Raw genomic sequence first — 20788 nt, forward strand, 5'->3', positions numbered from 1 at the left:
GTTTAAATATTTCAAAGTGACCAGTTATGAGAGACTTCAATCAGGAGTTTGGATAAAAACATCAGCCAACTAAATAAAATCAATAAAAGTCAATACTGTACAGCTTCCTGGGAATGGTGTTTTCCACAATGGAAATAACTGTGAGAGCTAAAATCAAAACTATTTTTAAAACAAGCATTTTTAGATATCCAATATGGATTTAGAAATGGAAAGTCTTATTTCACTAACTCACTAGAATCCAATACAAGCAAAAAGGCCAGCTGATGACTAAACCGTACGACATATTTACCTGACTGGAATGGCTGTATTAAAGTTCCTCATAAAAGTTAATTCACAAAATAAAGGATATAGAAATTCTTGGCAACACACATGAATAGTCTGATTAATTCAATTTAAAGGTTATACAAATACAGGAGTAGTGGGAAACACTTTCTACATTCCTCTATCACAATAATGTACATAAGGAATAAAAAAGTAAACAGAATGCTAAGGTATATAGTGTGAAAATTAAATCAAGGGAAGAATATTATGTTCAGTTTACCAAAATAAAGAAATTGTAAGACTTTTTGGTAATATCTATTATTAACAAGTATAATTATGTAATAATCATAACTAATACATTTTTTTCATTTTTCACTTAACATGTCTTTCCAATTACTTTTCTTACTAAAAGCATAATTAGAAATCCAACTCTACTTGCTAGATTTTCTTCTTATTTTTGTCCTTTTTAATTCTTCACTTTGGAATCTTCTTATTAAGTAACCGATTGCTTTTACTTATAGATTTACTTATAGTATTTCCAAATATTTTGTCTCTTGTTTGGTCTAAACAAATTGTCAATGTGTATATGTGTCTATATCATATTATGTGATGAAAAGCACATATGCCCAGTTCATCACTGCTGTCAGATTTTGACTAGTGGTCTTGATTCACATCATCTGGGGTATACAAACCCACCTGTGCCTCATGCTATGGGTAAAAAGAAGAAAGAAGGAAAAAGACAACAACCAGAGGGCACTATCTGGAGACCTCAGAGCAGGCTCCATGGGCACCTCTTCTGCACTATAGGGAAAAAGATTAACAACCCTTCCTTTAGGCAATCAGATGCTAATTGTTATTATTTTAACATTTTCTGTGTAGTACTAATTTTGAACAGTCTGTAGTAATTAAAAGAAAATTTTACTCATTCTGGCTTGGGCCTCTGTCCTCTTTCAAACCTAGAGAAGAGAAACTGATCTTGCATCTTAAAAAATCGATTCAAGTAAACTAAAGTGTTCAGTGTAAGATACGGAGCGTACATTGTGGCTAAAATCTAGTCTGAGGAGGACAACCACAGTTTGTGGGAGTGTAATTGATATCGTCACTGTCTGGGAAAGAGTAAGTTTTGTAAAAAAAGAAAAGGAAGAAGAATGATTTGTTTTTTCAGGAAATTACAAAGACAGTTTAAAGGAACTAAATTTATTCAGTTTTGAAGAATGGAGATTGAGAAAAAATTCAATTCAAGAGCATAGAATTGTAAGTGGCATGGGCAGAGTCAACCCAGGGGAGTATTTCTCACTCAGCAGTGAAACAAGGACAAAGGGTCACAAATGGAAACTAAAAGGGTATCCGTGTAGGACAAAGAAAAAGGAAAAGCATATTTTTATCTTTTGTGATAAACATTTTAGGTATTCAATATGGGAATAATATTTGAAAATAGATCTTGAGAAATATCTCAATTTATTTAACATACAGTAAATGTATGTCAGCAAGCACGTACTACCCTTCATCTGTTGCTTACTGTTAAAAAGCAATGTTAAAATTAAAACATAGTGAAATAAGTAAAATAATATTAACTAAACATTTCAAATCTCGAAATGCTCAATTTTTAAACAATAATATTAGAGAACATTATAAACAAAGCACATCAATTAAATCCACAAAAAACAAATGGATTTCTTTTTTATTTTAAAATAAAAAGCATCTTTTAATCGCTATAATGATCAGATGGTTTCCTCTGGAGGAAGAGAAAGGATAACAGGCTCTTCTTCAAATTCTTTGTCAGACATCCCCTCATCGAGTTCTGAGTTTTGAAATGTTGTCTTTGAGACGTATTTCACATACTGTGCAGCTCTTTGGTTCTGTGTGAGTTAAAAAAAATCAGACTTGCCTCATAGTTTAAGCCTCATTGTGTCCCTACAGTACATTTCATACAGAGCCAATGTGTCATGAAAGAAAAAGCAAACACAATGTCAACACAAAAACATTTTAGAACACATAATCCAGGTCCTTGTTTTGCTAAAATGTCACCTTTACACTCTTCTTTACTACTTTACCAATACATAAACACTAAAGTCTTAAGCTGTTAACTGCAATCTATGAAGCTCTGCCATAATACAGTAGCTGCCATTTTTCTAATATTTCAGAAATGTACACTTAAAATGTTTTGCACTAACCGTTACCTCGGCAAAATTGTTGATGTCATCCCACTGCCTGATCTCCCGAGTAGACTCACAGATGGTAACATTCATGATGCTTTTGTGGCTCTGCACTGCAGAGCGTTTCACAAATGGAATCATGGCAAGAATAAAGGTGGCAACCACATCCAGAACTCCAGCAACCACAAAACCAAGATTGTAGGTTCCTGTGAGATCATTCATCCAGCCTGCCAAACAAATCGGTTGGTATGTGTGGGACATGGAGGTAAAACACAAGACAGATCATATTAAAAAAATGAGTGACTAGAATGTATGACATAGCAACAAATAGGTAAATGACATTAATTGACTTTACTCATTTAGCTCAATTAGCCGATCCCATTCCACATACACAGGTGCAGGGTATTATATGTCCAGGTAAGGAAAATTAACTATTCAGATCTCACAGCCTCTTTAAGTGTAGCTAAGATAAATAACGGTTAATGCAAAGTCTTAATTCAAAATAAATTAAATCAGCTTTGGACCAAACAGCACTTATTACAAGAAGATGTCACCAGGAGCTAGATTCACAGGGAGATAGTAGTTTTCATTTCAGGTTTCATTTGGTCAGACTGATAACATTTAGCAAGATGAGCAAAATTTCCTAAAATGCATGAGAAAATAATGGCTTTCTCTGATAGTTCTGTTTGAACCCACCTGTTTTTCCTACAGTTCCTTCACAAGACTTAAACTCTGCTGCATTACCTGCATAATCTGCAGCACTGAATGAAACACAAGCAACATAACCCCAAAAACAATATAAATGAATATAAGTTACAAATGAGAGGAGGCCATTTGGCCTATCTGACCAGTTTGGTAGATCCTATCCACAAGTTTCTTGAAACAAGCTAGTGTACTGGACTAAATTACACTGATAGGTAGACAAACACCTAGTTGTACAAGATGTTTGTACTACAAACAAGTACAACTCTTTGTGTAAAGAAGTGTCTTTTTCAGTTTTAAATCCAAGTAGTTTCCAAGTAGCTTCCAGTTCAAGTAGTCTCCATTTGTGTCCTCTGTCTCATGCATCACTGTTCATTCTGAAGAAGTCCAGTGCCTTGACTTGGTCGATGCTTTTAAGGATTTTGAATGAAGTATCATATCCCCTTGCAATCTTCTCTGTTCCAAATCTATTAATGTACAGTTCTTTCAGTGTGTCAGTGTCATTCTCTCTAGCCCCCAGATAGAGATGTATTTCATGTGGTTGGTCTTCAGTGGACTAATTTCAGAATAATATCTTACTTAATGACAGATTTTGTATCTAACCAACCTATTATTTCAGAAGCAGGGACATAAAGTACTATACATTGCAATTCTCAGGGCTAGCTGAATTGTTCAGAAAGGGACAGGTTCAACATGTGATATTAGTGAGCTTTTTGTTTGGTTTCATCACCCTGTCCTAGTTATCTTATTAATTCTAAATCAGGCCTTAGTAGTGCTTTACACATAACATGCCTTGATTTAAATTATATGCTTTTAACTATGTACAGTCTTTTTCATAAGTAGTTTATTTTAGCTCAATGTTTCCCACTTTGTATTTATAGTTTATGTTGTTGCTACCTGCCTGAAAAACCCTGCTGTTATCCACATTAAATATTACTCAGAAGGTATTTGCTTGAGCTTTATATAAATCATTTTGAATTTTTTTTGCTGTAGGAAGCTGCAGTCACACTCATTCCACACACGACATTTATATTATTTAACACCAGAAAACTAAGACGAGTTACCACACCTTTAGTGTATGATTCCTAGTATACCTTGTGTGAGGGTAGGTTGTCTAGTGTAATACAATACATTATACACAGTATTGTGTTGTGTACACAATATTGTGTGTGAGGGGACGACAAGGTGGAAGCTTTAGACAAGATGGAAACACTTGCCTGAGCTACATTCCTCAGGAAGCTGTGGGCAATATCCTGCCTCCATCAGTCACATGATCAGTTGGGAGAATGCAATTGGCCAGGTGGCGACCTAATAAAACAGGAAGAGAGGCTTCCAGGTCCTTCAACATCTGCCATCTGAGACAGAGGGCAGATCCTCTGTTCTGCAATTTCACCAGAGGGAGAGGCAACCAACCAATCACACAACTGTGGAGTAAGGAGCATGGAAATTGTGAGTTCTGAAACTTTTCTGGGTCTTGGCAAGAGACTTGTTTTGGGGCCGGTTGGTCAACAGCTTAGCTACAGTCTAGCTGTCTGTGTAGTTGGTCAAAGGGGATCTTAAGCTTTTTTATTATCATGTCCATTTGAGTTATTTTTGTATGCAGTGCCAACCATAATGGGTTTCAAGTTATTTTTGCTGCACTGGTTTTTGTAACTGTGTCACAAAAGGCGGCGTTTGTGAATGTTTCCTTTTGAACAGCCTGTTAAAAAGATCTCTGATATGGCACACCATGCCTGGATGTGTCACACTTGCCTCTGATTAGGTAGATCAATCTGACCCAATTTTACCTTCTTATCTATACAATGTGGAGAAGTATTGACAAAAATTGATCACGAATGTTAGGGTATATAGGTAAAAGTGCAGTATTCAAATCAAGAGATGCTAGAAACATACCATTCAAGATGTCATTCAGACTGTCGTGTATTTTGATCACCAGGTTATGAAAATGATTATGTCTCTAGAATCAGTTCGCAGAACAATAACCGATACATTATTTAGCTTAAAGGAATGTCCTACTCGGACAACGGAGTAGTCTTAGTCTTGAACCAAGAAGACAACAATGGGTAGTGAATCAAAACGAACAGTTAAACCAGAGGAACCAATGGAACCAGAGGGCACAAGTGGGAACTATGGAAAAGTACTTTCAGAACTTAGACCAGGAGGCACGTTCTTATGCAAGCGTTGTGGAAGTGTGAAACTGTCTAAGCAGGCACCCTGGCTTCTTTAAAGATGAGAGCCTAGGATCAATTCATTTCTAGGAAGAAAGCTAAAAGGGCATATCCGCTGATATGATGGAAGAAGCATGACTATGAGGCTTGTTTCTGATCCCAAAGACATTCACTTTAAAGAAGTGTCTGCTGTTTTCAGTCCTTAATTAATATGATAATTTCCACATACCTCTTGGAACACTGTTTTATTCATGAGCTCCACACGTTAGCTCCCTGGATTAATTTACCAATACCTTGCAGGATTGTAAATACATGAATCACGTCTCCATGCAATCTCTTTTCCAGGCTAAAAGTGCTCACTTCCCTCTGAGTACAACATTAATTTCAGGAATTAATCTGATTACTGTCCTTCATACTTTTCCAGAGCAGCTGTAACCTTGTTGTAATATAATGTTAATTTACCCGATTGATGGTTCGAACCAATTGAACCAAATTTACGTTTGTAGCCATTTATGTAACAGACCATTTTACTGGAGTAATCTGAGTGCAATATGTTTGCTCAAGGGCACAATAGCAGCGCCCTGCCCAGGACTGGAGACTACCACAGTTACACAAACACACACAGTTACACATACAGAGACATAATAATTACTTCCCAGTTTACAAACACAATTAAATCTGTTTCAACCTTGCTGTTTCAGACGGTCTAGAGGAAATCTGCGTAGAAACTATAAAGAAAGTTAATTCACTTTTCTAATATATTGAAAGGAACAGTGTCTTGTTCCGATGTCAAAATGAGCTCTGCTGACACAATCAAGGCTTTTGAAGTCAAGAGCCAAGATGCAGACAACCTCCCCAACGTGTAAAGCAGCTTCACGAGAAAACTCAAACTCAAACAACTGAAATGCAAAGTGCTCTCGCACTAACCAGCAAACGGTGGGCCAAAGGAGCTGATGGAATTCACGGTCAGCATGAAGCCCCAAGCTACTGGCATCCGTTCCGCCCCCATCAGATCGAAGGTGAGGACAGGAAGCAGGATGTAATTTCCTGCATCTGCAAATCCCAGTAACAATCCGAAGGCAATGAGGGAACCGTAAGAGTAAAACAAGGGAAAGAACAAGTACAAGAGCCCTGGAAAAAAAAGCCAAAGGCCACAGATTATGTGAAAAGGTCCTCCTCATGTATCATGTTCTCATTTCCTAATGTTGACTGATATTCGTACTCCCTTTTAAAGTAAAATGGAAGTTAAATACATAACAAAATTATTTGTTTTTTTTGATGATCTACCAGTACAAATAATGCTTATTTGCACAATGCTTATTTTGCTTTTCCTTTAATATTGATGACAGTTAAAGAGGTCGGATATGTGTTATATGACTCTGGCTTCAGGTGACATGGTGGCACAGTGGTTAGCATTCCGGACGTGTTGAGACTCTGGGATCAAACTCCACACAATTTGGGAGGCTATCTATGTGGAGTTTGTATGTTCTTCCCATATTCACAGGGGTTTCTTCCAGGTTCTCCAGTTTCCTCTCACAGTCGAAAGACATACTTGTGGGTTAACTGGCTTCTGGAAACATGGACTTATGGACTGGTGTGAGTGTGTGTGTCTGTGTCTGTGTGATTGGGATCCCATGCAGAGTATATGCTGCCTTGGGCCTGTTGTTTGCCTTGAGGTTTTATTCGCAGAAAAGTGTGATTTGGTACAAATACAATCTTTTTAAAAATACTTTCATGTAATTCTCTTTCACTGATTTATGTTTATTTGTGTTTGTATCACTGTCACCTTTCATGTAAAGTTTTAAAATCATAAAAAAATACATATATTGGCCTTCAAATGAAATGAGGAGAATTCACTACAGTGCACTATTCAACTATGAATGTTACATTCATTAATAAAGTGCTAACTCTAGGTTCCTATCAATGGATAGTATGATCTATTTGTGTTACTGTGTCAAAGCTTTGCGTGAATCCAGATAAAGGTGAAACACACCTAGTTACTCTGAGGGAATTAAAAAAATATATAACTTAATGTAAGCACGGGTTTTAATGAAGGTGACGAGCCCCACTATAACAGCGAATGAGTGGTTATTATGCTAGAGACAGGGCATACATCTATACAACTGAGACACAGCAGCATAGTAAGGCTAGTAGATCTTATACCATACTGGCTTCTTCTCTAACTTCACTGGAACAGGAGATGACATGAAAGAGACTTTAAACACTACAACGACATACTATGCATGTGAAGTAAAAATAGTGTCATCAAATGAAACAGAACACACAAATAACATTACTAACTACCAGCTATTTTAATATTAATTCAAAGTTGTTGGGTGACAAACACATAATGTCAACAAATTTTGCTGCATACCCAAACAACACACAACTTTAGTTTTTGTGACCAAGTACAGAAAACCATTGAGTTTATATATATATTACTCTATATTATAAATATATCTACATATATTACTCTAATATAAATATGTTCAAGATGTAGAGCTTTCACTTACCAACTAAAAACACAGATCCCTGGTTGATGTATAAGCGATTAATTCTTTCAGAGTCACAGATCTTCCCAAAAACGATTCTGCTTATCATGCTGCTTAGCCCCAGAACCAGCATGATATTACCAGCCTTGGAAGCTGAGATGGACAACTGAGTCGCATGCTTTAGCTGGGAAACAAGCCGTACAATTATCTCAACACTACTTACAGCATTATGAGATATACAAAATATCAAGTCATGTATTTCAAAACAGGAATGACAGAAAAGCACTAACAGCTTGCTTCTGTAAGCTGTGATAGTGCCCACCAGGTAAACTTCCCATGGGACAAAAATTTCCAAGTCCATTCCATAAGTATAGTAATAGGGGACACACTGTTCTGTAGGAGGGGCCAACGTTAAGATGAGATGATAACTTACTCATGAAAGATCCCTGGGCACAGTTTGTAAGAGTAGGGGTGATAACCCCAGGGTCAGGGCTAAATTTCACTGGGTACTGTATAACGGTCTTGCCTCTCTCAAGTTCCCTTTTAATTCAGTTGTTAAAACAGTTTCATACTTCTCAGCCTGACTTGTTGTGCAGCTGGGACATAATGGCTGCTATGGGTCACCCCTGATAAGTAACTCCTATAAGTAAAGCACTTTGGAAAGCTTTGGGGTGTAAATTAATTTGAAAATGCAATTAAGAATAATAGCATTCACTGCAGTGATTACTGAACATCATAACTTCTTCAGGGGATTAACAACAAAGGAAACAGGGAACATTGCATCCGATGTTCACATGCCATAACAAAGAAACAAAACAAAATGTGACAGGTGCACATAACTCTACTGTACATTAAATGAGGAGCAACAGCAGCATCTTTTAGAGAAAACAATTCTGAGTCAATAAAAGTAATATAATAGCAATGTAAGTTTTTCAGGATTGTATTTGCACACTTCACGACTGTAAGAATTTAACGAACAGTAGAATTGGTTTTCCTGAAATTGAACTATGGAGGTATTTTTTAGATTTTATTATTTTAAGACTGTTGTGTAGTTATCAGTTGGATAGATAGATAAGACGTTATTGATCCCGAAGGGAAATTGATGAAAGGGAAAGGGATCCCGAAGGGAAATTGAATTGATGTTAATGTGATATGGTGTGAGAGTGTGAGTGCATGTAGTAAATTAGTTGAACACATTGGTCACTAACCTAGGGAAGGTTCATATGCTCAGTAACATTGGCTATTTCAGTTCTTTTAATAGTCTGGAATAAAATCTATTTAATCCAGAAGGTACTGTCATTGCTCATCCTCATTACAATTTTACAATAAGTTGCCTTTATAGAATGTCCTTCCATGTTTAGTAAGCATTTGATTTCCAGAAAGTTACACAAGAATTTCCAGAACCGATCGTATTACATAGGTTTTGCTTATTTTCAAAAACATAAACATTTTACATGTCTTAAATTTAATTATTATCATACACTTCTAATTTTGTAAAAACATTTCAGAAAAAAACATAACACAATTACACACCACCTACCAGATGCACGAAGGGTATGAAGAACCCAAACTTTGCAAAGCCGTTTGCTAATACCCATATCACAAACACCCTGTCCTTCCATAGTCCAAGATCAACAACATACTTCCTCAGAGGGGAGGTTTTTAGGTTATCAGCTACACTCCGGGAGTGACCTTTAAAGTTTGAAAAAGTTTGAAACATTTGCTTGTCAGCACAAAATAAATATATGGATATATCTCTATGAACTTTAACATAGACTCCAAAAATCAGATTTAACCTATACATTTGAGTTGCAAGCTTAATTCTTTTTTATTATACAAGTGTCACATACACACCTTCAGAGGATTGCATATATCTTCCGCAGTGTGTATTGCAAGAATAAAGGATCACATTAAATAAAAAGGGAATATACTGTAAAACTATAAGGTTTGCTTGTTCAGGTTAACAATTCCAGAATTATAATGCAATTTTCAAAATGCTCACATGATGGCAGGATTTTACAAGATACATCTCATGTTATCTAGCAGCCAAACAAGCTACATTAGACTGACCAAAAAGCTCCCTCGTATAAGGTTTCTTCATGGTTTGCTGCACTTCAAGGATTTACATACTGTTCTGCAAATACTTAAAATGTTGTATGAGCGTAAAAGAACATCCTGGTGGTCAATGAAGGAAGACTATGCATAAAACGTTGATTTATATGTTCAAACGTCGTTCTCAGATTTCTTAAAAATGATTTCAAAGAGTAATCAAACATGCATTTAAAACACCGTTATTAATAAAAAAACAACTAATTCATAATATAATCAAGGGGCAGAAATTCAGACGGCAACTTTTGTAACCATGGTCTCAGTTCTGTAGCAGATTCAACTTAGTCAAGGTCTGACATGTAAAGTCTCTCAAAAATATCAGTTCATCCAATTTTGGATGTCTGACAAATTCTGAGAGCACTAAGACAGATCCAAATACTGTAGCTGGAATTTTCCATGAAGAATTACAGCTAGATGTCATTAGAATATCTCTGATGTGTATTCAACTCACATCTCTGATCTGTATTGATTCTACTGATGGTAATACAAAAAATGCAAAACTCTAGAATAGAACTTTAAATTACTCCAAGTACCTGTATCAGCTTGGCAATACAGGTTGCAGTCAGTAGAAATATACAGTGTAGTAACCATAGTATTTTAGATCAGAACCATGTTCACACAGACTTATTATACAGTAGCAATTCCAGGATTCCAATAAAACATTAGAGAAGCCATAAAAACTCTTTACATAAGCTAATTATTTATTAAATGCATAGTGTTCTGCATTTTCTGTGTTTATTTTCATTTACATAAATTGAAATTCGAAATCACTGCCTATTTGCTAGACTCTAATTTAGCGAAGCTTATTCATTACCTTTTGGATAGGGATGTTTTTTAAGTCATTATTAAACAAAATTATTTTAAAACATCACAGTTATGATTATAATGTTCTATCCACTATCTCATTGATGGAATATCTTATTAAACAATTATCAAAAACAAATGCACCATCATATGTGGATTAATATCAATGTGTTCACATCCTAAACAGTATTAACTGGTAAACAGCAGGACTGTAATGCAAGTTAAACAGGGATTCTTGAGGGGATCATCTGTAAACTATACTTGAGATACTGATCAGGTAAAACACTAAGAGGCTGCGATGTTAAGAGAAACACAACTTGCCATGTTTCAGAATTAACAGAGTTTTAGTGTCTCTAACTGAGAATTGGACAAATGTCAGTTTAAAGGGAAATCATGCACCAACAATACATCCTTCATCCTTCATTATAAGTGAATTTTCATGAAGATTTATGAGGCAGCTCTGGTTTCCTCCCACAGTCCAAACAAAGACATATGAGTAGGTTAAATGGCTTCTGGGAAAATTAGACCTGGCATGAGTGTGTGTGAGTGTCTGTGTCTGTGTCTGCCCTGCAATGAATTGGCATCCCGTCCAGGGTGTACCCCACCTTGCACCCATTCCTTGCCAAGACAGGCTCCACCCCCCAGCTAACATAAATAAACGGATGGATTTATAATGCTCTCCATAATTTTGACTGCCAGTGTGACGGATCGTTGTTTCAGTTTTAAACTTTTCCTTTCACTTTTCAGCGCTAGCTTAGTAAAATGTAATGCAAATGTGATCCATATTTTGTACCTCGTGGATTCAGCGGTATATATGCAAATCCTGCGATAATACAGAGCACCATTACAGCAGAGAACACACGGAGGCTCTCTCTCCAGCCCAGAGCAGCAATAAGGAACTGGTGAAGACGGGTCTGGATCAAAGCACCTGCTGCTCCTCCAGACATCACTATTCCTGTGGCAAAGGAGCGCTTGGTGGTGAAGTACTGGCTTACCATGATCATACCTTTAGGACACAAAACCAAATTGTTATCTGCCAGCTATATGGGAACTCAAGCTCCAGAATCCCCTGAACAGGAATGTGATCTTGCAGTTTTAAAACTACTACAAATCTACGACTACTGCAACATAGAAAACAGAAATATAAAAAAGACTACAAAAAGTCTTGTTTACAGCTAACTTGTTAGATTTCTTATAAAAATGGAACTACAACAATCATAACTCCCCACACTTTTTTAACATTAGTTTAATCCTGCAAACATGTAATGCTATGTTTTCTTTGGATTGGTGTTTTAATGATACTGTATATGGAAATCATTTAGGCATGGATGTAATTACTGTGGCCAAATGTGATGGAAATGCATTCAGCTAGTTTGGTAAATTTTTTAAACTGAACTGTGAACGTCTTGAATAATGGAGAGAATTTAAATAAATGTATCATTATATAGTTCTTTGTTGAGAGTCTAAAATATCAAAGTGAAACTGATTGGCTCGTTAGATATGTAAATACATTTTGAGTATGAAAAAGGAAAATGGAGATTAACATCATTTCTTAAATTACAGACAGCAGTATTTGAGAAACTGCTTATCTCTTCTTTGAAAGTTAGCTATCTTAAATGATCAGTTACGCCTGTGTTAAATTCTCACAGATTTAGTGGGCTTGCTATCATTTCACACAAAAAGATGTACTGTACATGATAAAAGATGCAAATGGTAACATGAACTGACAATGAAACAAAAAAGAAAAGTTAATCATAAAAAACATTAGTACACTCTGCACTAGTCAAGGCCCTGCCAATGTAAGAATGTAAAAAAAGTTGAAAGAAGGTATAGGGACAGTGACGTTAAATTTGTCATTTTTTCTGTGTATTAATGAAATTTGGATTTCAGATCAAAATATTGAGCCAAAAGTTTAGAATTTCAGCTGTTTCAAGGTATTATTTTTCATACATGTTAAGCCTGGTTAGTACAATATCATTAATTGTATTCAATTCTTCCATTACAGTTGAGCACAACTATTGAGATAAATAACTGACAGGTGTTTCTAATTGCTCGGGTGTTCCATGTTGCGTTAATTGTCAAAACATAAAAGAGCTGTGAATGTATAGCCTTGGTTCCAGTCTTTGGCGTTTACGTTTTGGGTCTGCTTCTTGGGTTAGAAGCATGATGCCACAAGGGGCAGAATCCTCGAGGGGCGTTACTTTCCCCAAGGCCTCTCTATGTTTTTAGAAGCTTTCCCCTATTCAAGATGGCTGACTGGACATGCAGCTTCCAAGAGGCAGGATGCTGGCAATCACTGGACAAGGGATGAATTATGCACATCAAACTAGGAAGAAGGGGAGAAACATATGTATAGGAGAAGAAGCCAGAATAATAATGACAGGATCATCACATCAGCCTCAACTCTCACACGGGCTGAGTTACCACTAAGCCAGCCTTACTAACACACTGATACGGCACAGGCTGCTGACTTTCCCTTTAAGCCTCAGGGCTGAAGATTTCAGCCACTCAACTATCAAGTATGCCTTTGGGCTGAAGACAAACACCTCTGCTACCACCTTGAGTGCCTTGGACAAAATATCACCCATTTCTCTTACTGTGCTGGATCTCAAGCTGGTATTGTATATGGTCCCTTTTAATAAACATACATTTGACTTCAAACCTGTGTGTGGGATGTATTTTTGATAGGGTCCCCCTGTGCCCCCTACTGTGAGCCAACCTACACAAGGCACCTTACAGAAGTTGCAAACCAAGATGGAGATTAAAGAGCTGTCTGATGGGAAAGCAATAGAGAACAAAGGAATTTCCAAATAGAATCATTGTTGGGTAATGCAAAACCAACACTCAGAATTGACACAATGCAATGCCTTGAAAAATGAAGAAACTGCTGCAGTAGTAAGCAAAGGCAAAGATCAGGTTGTACTAGGATGAGGATAGCAGATAATGACAGAAAAATCATTAAAATTGTGAAGAAAAACCCTAAAGTAACAGCCAAAGAGATTTCAGACCATATCCATGGGTTAAAGTAACTGAATTCATTGTACAAAGGAGATTTTTATTGGGGAATTACAGTATAAGGGCTTCACGGCAAAATACAAACCTCTCATCAGCACTAAAAACAGAAACGCCAGATTATAATTTGCAAAGAAGTACATACAAAATTGAACCACAACAGTGTTGAAACAAAGTTTGATTGACACAAGAGACAAAGCTAGACCTTTATGAAAGGAGCTGAAAGGCAAAAGTGTAGGGAAAAAGGAATTTGATCCTGCTTATGATCCATCACTTCAAATGTCTTCAAAGCGCGGTGAAGGTAGTGTCATAGCTTGGGCATGCATGGTTGCCTCCTGAACTGGTTAATAGCAACAATGTAACTGATGATGGCAGCAGCAGAATGAATTCTGAGGTGTACAGAAATATCTATATGGATAATTCCACAAAACTGCCTCCAAACTCATTAGGTTGCAATTCACCCTGCAGCAAGACAACAACCCAAAACACACTGCACAACTAAGGAGTTCAACAGGAAGAAGTGGAAATATTTGAACTGTACAAGTCAGTGTCCTAATTAGAATCCCCCAGTATTTAACATGCATTTTACTTGTGAAGAGGCATCAAAAAGACAGAAATCCCCACAGACAATCAACAACTGAATGTGGCTGCAGTTAAGGCTTGGCGATAGCAACATACAGTAACAGGAGTCTGGTGATGTCGATGGGTCACAAAATTGAAGAAGTCATTACATGTAAGGGGTATGTGACCAAATACTAAATTCACACTGATTTAAATTACTTAAATTTGATTCTAACCTGAAATTGGAGAGTGGGAGAGATAGCATTTTTGTACTTTTGCCTCATATTTGTCTTTTGATCAGAAATAGAAACGTCAATAAGCGCACATAGAAATGACAAATTTCATTTTCCTATCGCAATAATTTTTTTTTCATTGCATATATAATAGGGTCTCGCCATCCTCAGGGGTTCAGAGTGCAGAAAACTGTTGGAATTGCCAAATTTGCATATAACCAAGTCCACTCCTACACCGTTGCATAATGCACTGCAGTACATAGTATACAGTATATAATTAAAAGACATAAGTAACCCTCATTTACATGATACTTAAAGTACTAAAGCATTGGCTTCAGGTTAATTAAAATAATAGTGATAAACAAAACAAAATAAAAATAATCACATAATTATACCAATCAGCTAAAACAAATGACATGAATCCTTCCTCCGTATCCAGCGGATGCTTGCATTTTCTCTCTCTACCCTACCTTCCCAGCTATTTCCCTGCTCCACGATCAGAACAATCCACTATAAGAAAAAGGGCAATAAAACTCTCAGTGAGCCTATGAGCCTGCCCTTCTCCACGCTGCCGACACAGAACTAGGAGCAGTCATTACCATGCTGAGATGTGGATGATGGGCTGTGGGTACGATCCTAGTCTGTGCGATTAACATCCTTCAGCTCGGTCTCATCCTACTGTGCTCTTCTTCCATCCAAGACCCCATCGGCCAGATCGAATCACGATTAAGCAAATTCACCAATGTTAAATTTGCAGATGTCAAGACCCTACTGTATATGGTCCCTATAACACTGTATTGTTCCTATACCATCTGCTACTGTAGGTACAAACCTACAAGAACTTCACATACCTGGTGTGAATGCAAAACTTGAACCCAAACCAGTGAGGAATCCATGTGTAAAGAAAAGAACTCCTAAGCTGGGAGTGAACGATGAGCACACAATTGAAATTATTATGATAATCGATCCAATTATTGATACTTCTCTGGCTCCATATTTCACAGTCAATTTTCCAGAAAGTGGTCCAAACATCATTATAAGTCCATAACTGATAGATCCTACCCAGGCTGAAGAAAACACACAAACAATTACTGTACTATTCTAACTACATAACAATATACTGTATAAAATTTCCTGACAATGTCTGTAAGACTAATGCACACATCCGATGTGAAATAGAAACTGGGCAGTGTGTAATTACATGCTACCACAAAAAATTCAAGATACATGCTTCATACTTCTGTTCGATCATCAACTCTAATTATATGAAATTACCATTTTTCAATTTTAAAGTGAAATATTTAGACTTTAATGTTTTCCCCCTGCATGATGTCTTTTTGACAAAAACAATCAGTTCTAACAGGCAAGTCTACCTTTGATAGGTGTTTGTACTGGTAATAATAAGCAAGGTAGGAATGTCTGCTCACTTGCATTCATGAAAGATTAGGTCATGTCCAGTAAACTACCCTTTCTTTTCCAATCAGCGAAAATGCACAACATTATTAATATCATGTTGGAATGGGGTTACCTATTGTAGAATCTGCTTCCTCGTATGTTTCCAGAAGACTGATGAGGTAGACTCCAAAGGAATTGTGAAATCCAAGAACCAGCACATTGAAGATAAAAGCTGACAGCACCACTACCCAGCCCCAGCCTCCATCTGGCGGCTCTTTCACTGGGGCAGGTCTCCGAACCTGCCCTGGTACTGGCTCATCCGAGTCAATCCTCCTGAAGGGAATCCTCGGGAAGAAATGCATCTCACTTTACTTCTGAGGCAAAAGAAAAAAAGAAATGACCAGACCTTGAACGGGTAAATGAATCTTAAAAGTGCAGATCGAAAGGTAATGCATAATGCAATTCTTTGCCCTGGAAAACATGAGCATAAAATATTAGAATATCCCAGGTGTACATTTGGTATTTTTGCTGGAAATAAAATGAAAACGGTTTTATCTGATACCATGCTATTAATTTCCGTTTTATCAACGGTGCCATGTTTAACTTGTTCTGCTCTTATCTGACTGACAGGCAGCCTTTTGTTTCCCTTGGATCTCATAAATCCCCCATGGCCCCAGTCTTTCACTGTGTGCCACAGGGTTCAGTCTTGGGCCCTTTGCTTTTTTATTATTCACATGCTTCCTCTCAGTCAGATTATGCGCAAACACGATCTGTGGTTTACTCAGATTTACATTAAAAAGTCTTCCCCTCTGATCTCCCTTCTCTGTCAGTTATCTCTCATTTGTGTGACACCAAGCACTGCTTGACGTCAAATAGCCCGAAGCTAAATGGCGACAAGACAGAAATATGGGTGGGCAGCAACTGTCAGCTGGAAAAACGGGAGAGTTTCACAGTAATGGTGGATGGCTTCCCCATGCAGGAATCAGCTGTAGTCAGGAAAGTGGGAGTCACATCTGATCCCATACTGTCTTTTGAGCTCATAAAACATTTGATTGAACCCTCTTTTTTTCACCTCAGCAATATTGGCAATTCAATGTCTGATGCTGAGTAACCTATTCATGCATTTATAACATCAAGCCTTGTTTCAGCAACTCTTTACTCTGTGGGCTCCCCAACACTCTTCTCTGTAAGATGCAATATGTCCAAAATTCTGCAGCTACCTTGTGACACCAGACCTTGGCAGTACAGTATATCATTCCTACACTTAATTTTCTACATCAGTTGCCTATAAAGTCACGATTTCAATACAAAATCTTATTACTGACTTTTAAGGCCTTAAATAATCTGGCTCCATCTCTAAAGTCCATGGTTACACTACCTTCCGTAGGTTCTGTTCAGCTGAGGCTGGCCCTTTGTCAACGTACCCCGTACTTAATCCCGTATTTTTGGTGAAAGCGTTTTTTATGTTGCTGCACCATTGTTATGGAATGCCCTTCTTCTGTCTCTTCAAGAGGCAAATTCTTTGACTCTCTTCAGATCTATCACCTTTTTACCATGGTCTGTGAATGACTGCTCTCCATTATATCCTGTATGTTCTAATTTAATGTTTTTCATTTACTTTTATTATACAGTATTTTTTAATTTTTTTCTATTTCTTGAACTTGAACTTTATTGCCATATGTAACTGGTACATGTACTGTACAATGAAATTCTTACTTACAGAAAGTCCCTCGATTGTTAAAAAGTGTAAAAACACAAAGTGCAGACAGTGCATCAAGACAATATACAAACAGTAGACAATGTACAAGTACAAAGTTTGAATGTAAACAATGCATGCATGTAAACAATGACTTCAGATGTGCAATAAATTAGAAAAGAAAGAAAGAAACTGTCTGGACCTGACGTGGCACAAGCCCCACAAGATGAAATGTTCTTGAGTTGCTGCCTTTGATGGAATTTTAAAAGTGTTTTTGAGCTAAAGACGTTTTACAAAGATACCATTGATAACAGTGCATAATAAAATCTAGCATGGTTGAACATAAGCCTTTAGAGAAGGTGGTGTGATTTTTACCAGGCTTGCCATTCAACAGATTGAATCAACACATCACTATCCTCAATCAAATCTCTCCCTAATTAATGTAATTTAATTGAAACGCAACAGTCAAAGTCACTTCATTGCATCAGGGTTAGTTAGATCATTCAGTATACTGTAGTGAAGTATAGCTTACTGGTTACGTTCCCAGTGTGACTGAACTAGTTTAGTATGGGTGTAAATGGAAGATGCTTCCCGTTTTAACTCCTTTCTTTCTCCTTGTTCTGCATTTGCGTCTCTGTATCCGTTATTTTTGGACACATCTCCTGGAATGACAGATCTAGCACATTTACATTGATAAATTCTCTCATAAATGTGATACCCATAAACTAATTTTTTGCTAGTTACCCCATGTCTCCCGTAGACTCTATACATGAGTGCAAACATATTTACTAAGGTTAAATTCCACAAAACTATACTCATTCTATAAATTGTTAAATTTAAAAAACAGGATTATTAAAATATATATTTTTTATTGAGTATGCCAGTTTTTTATCGTTTTAATCATCTTCATCTTGGGGAATTTAAATTTACAACAAATCTGTTCCCAGAGATATTTTACTGTATTTGTTCTGTTCTAATTCGTCTACGTGTTTCTTTCTTTTAGTCTTAAATGTTTTATAATCATACACCTTTACAGTGTACCTATTAGTTTTCTCGTATGGAAAAATTGTATTGCCCTGCATCACGATCTACATGAGTAAAATAAAAATCGATAAAGTTTAAAAACCTGCAAACATGACGGACCTTGATTGGCCTTTGAGAAATATCGAGTTGCTCCAGATGCCTACTCCATAGGTACAGATCAAACACGGCACACAATCCTCGATCTAAGGAGAAAATAAAATCTGAATAACAGCGACTCCTAACGTAGCCAATAAATCGTCCATCGGAATCGGAAAGGAACAAACTGTAAATCACAACCTTCACTTTCTTCTGACCAACCAAAGAAACTAACTGCTAAAATTAAAATATTTTTAATTGATATCACAACTACACATACGTTGATCGACAGTAATGAATGATTTATGTTTTAATGAACTCGTTCATAGACAGATTATGATTTCTGATTTGAACCTAACGGAAAGTTTCGTTCGCTTTTCAAGTACAAACTAAATATCAAGTCAAACAAAGCACGTACGTCCAATCACCTTTATAAATATCCAAAACGTTTTTAAAAGTCAATAAAGATTGAACTCGCTTACCTTTTTCAACGAACTTTATTTAAAAACAAGCAGGGACTAATTGATCAACTGCAGCTTCGTCTCCTGTTCAAAGCTTCAAATTGGAACTACGTCCGTGAACCGCAGTATCTGATTTACTTATTAATTTAATTAGCTTATTCATCATTATTATTGTTGTTGTTGTTGTTGTTGTTGTTGTTGTTGTTGTTCAGTCTGAATCTGATATTTTTCTTATTGTCGTTATTTGGAGTATTTGATTAAGTAGACTGTGCAACAAACAGCATTGTACTAATTTTGGATGATTCCGTGGTAAATCGGCAGTTCTGTACTTAATCCAACTTCGATGCAATTGATCCAAAGATTTCAATAATTTACGTATAAATAATGCATAAGTTATCGAATGAAATGAACAAAAACAGATTGCACAAATCGTCGTTTGTGACCAATAGCTTTTATGTTTTCACCTTTATAGTTTTTTGATTACGAACACATAATATTTCAATTTTTACAAGCATTAAAATACGGGTTTGTATAAAGGGTCAGTCATTCATAGTCATAGTGTTAGCCTACATGGCATTTGTATTGGAGAACCATTCTTACAGTGTTGATAAACTCTTCGCACACAATAATGCCTGTAGACGACACATAAAGTCAGTAGCTTCTTTTAGATTTGTAGGCTCCAGGACATAGAATGAAGACACCTTCTTCAAATTTGCATATTAATGAGAGCTAATTAGTGTCTGAAATCGTGTCTAAATCTAGAAAGAAGGAGAAAACTCGACTAAAAATCAATTTGCAATAAAATTCTGCAGTCCTAGGGCAGACAGTGCTCCAAAGCTGAGAAGGAGCCCCAACTCCAGACTGCCTCCAGCAGCCCTTACCTGCCTCTTGAGCTGCTCCAGCACAGCTGTGCCTTTGGAACCACAAAAACCGTGCATAATGAGGCAGTATCGATGTTTATATATTTTAATTGATGCTGCTTGCTTTTCTAATACCAGCATGTTTTAAAATAATATAAAATCCGGAAAGACGGTTTAAAATGTATTTTATTTTCCGTGTTTATTTCCTGGTTTCAAATGTATTTTATTTTCTCTTCAAACATACAGTAAATTGGAAAATGGCAGAATGACAACAGGGTTACCCTGTAGCCTGATCTACTTTGACTGCAGAAGCGAAGCCAGTTTGGTCCTCATCAGAACTGTGGCCACTAAAAAGAAACAGGTTGCTGCTGTAACTTACAGTACAGTGTACACTAAGTAGTGTTGGTGGATCAGGAGGTGAGACATGAAACCAAGGACATGACTATTTAATCATTAAATATTCAAAGACACTGTATGTACATCTAGTGGTGCATTAACAGTGTCCTTTCAAAATTTCAGGGCACAGGTTCAAGGCACCCAGTTCCAGTGGCAGCAAAGCAACCCCCAAAACATCACTGAACCTCTTCCATGTTTCACTGTAAGTGTTCTTTTCTTTGAAGGCTTCATTTTGTTTAAAAGAGTGCCTTGAATGTGTGCACGGCATCATGAAATCAGGAGAATACCAAGGCATTTTGGAGTGCAGTGTCATACCCAGTGTCAGAAAGCTGGGTCTCGTCGAAGGTCATGGGTCTTCCAGCA

At 36.9% G+C, this 20788-nt stretch overlaps 1 protein-coding gene across 1 annotated transcript; it reads right to left on the bottom strand.

Moving 5' to 3' along the window:
- Positions 1-1982: 1982 nt before the first annotated feature.
- LOC148840044 (monocarboxylate transporter 10-like) lies at positions 1983-16255 on the bottom strand. Its single transcript, XM_088929469.1, has 8 exons — positions 16027-16255; positions 15350-15565; positions 11486-11698; positions 9320-9471; positions 7801-7963; positions 6215-6418; positions 2442-2644; positions 1983-2120 (listed from the first exon to the last, which is right to left on the bottom strand). The coding sequence occupies exons 1-8, from the start codon at positions 16253-16255 to the stop codon at positions 1983-1985; spliced, it is 1518 nt and encodes a 505-aa protein (XP_088785595.1).
- Positions 16256-20788: the final 4533 nt, after the last annotated feature.

This window comes from Atractosteus spatula, chromosome 2 (assembly GCF_055471065.1).
Source record: "Atractosteus spatula isolate fAtrSpa1 chromosome 2, fAtrSpa1.hap1, whole genome shotgun sequence".
NCBI lineage: Eukaryota > Metazoa > Chordata > Actinopteri > Semionotiformes > Lepisosteidae > Atractosteus > Atractosteus spatula.

Coding starts and splice junctions, on each gene's coding strand:
- LOC148840044 (XM_088929469.1), bottom strand. CDS start 16,255: ATGCATTTCTTCCCGAGGATTCCCTTCAGGAGGATTGACTCGGATGAG. Junction 11,699..15,349: donor AAGTTTTGCATTCACACCAG/GTATGTGAAGTT, acceptor TGTGTCCTAAAG/GTATGATCATGGTAAGCCAG. Junction 9,472..11,485: donor TATACCGCTGAATCCACGAG/GTACAAAATATG, acceptor CAAACTTTAAAG/GTCACTCCCGGAGTGTAGCT.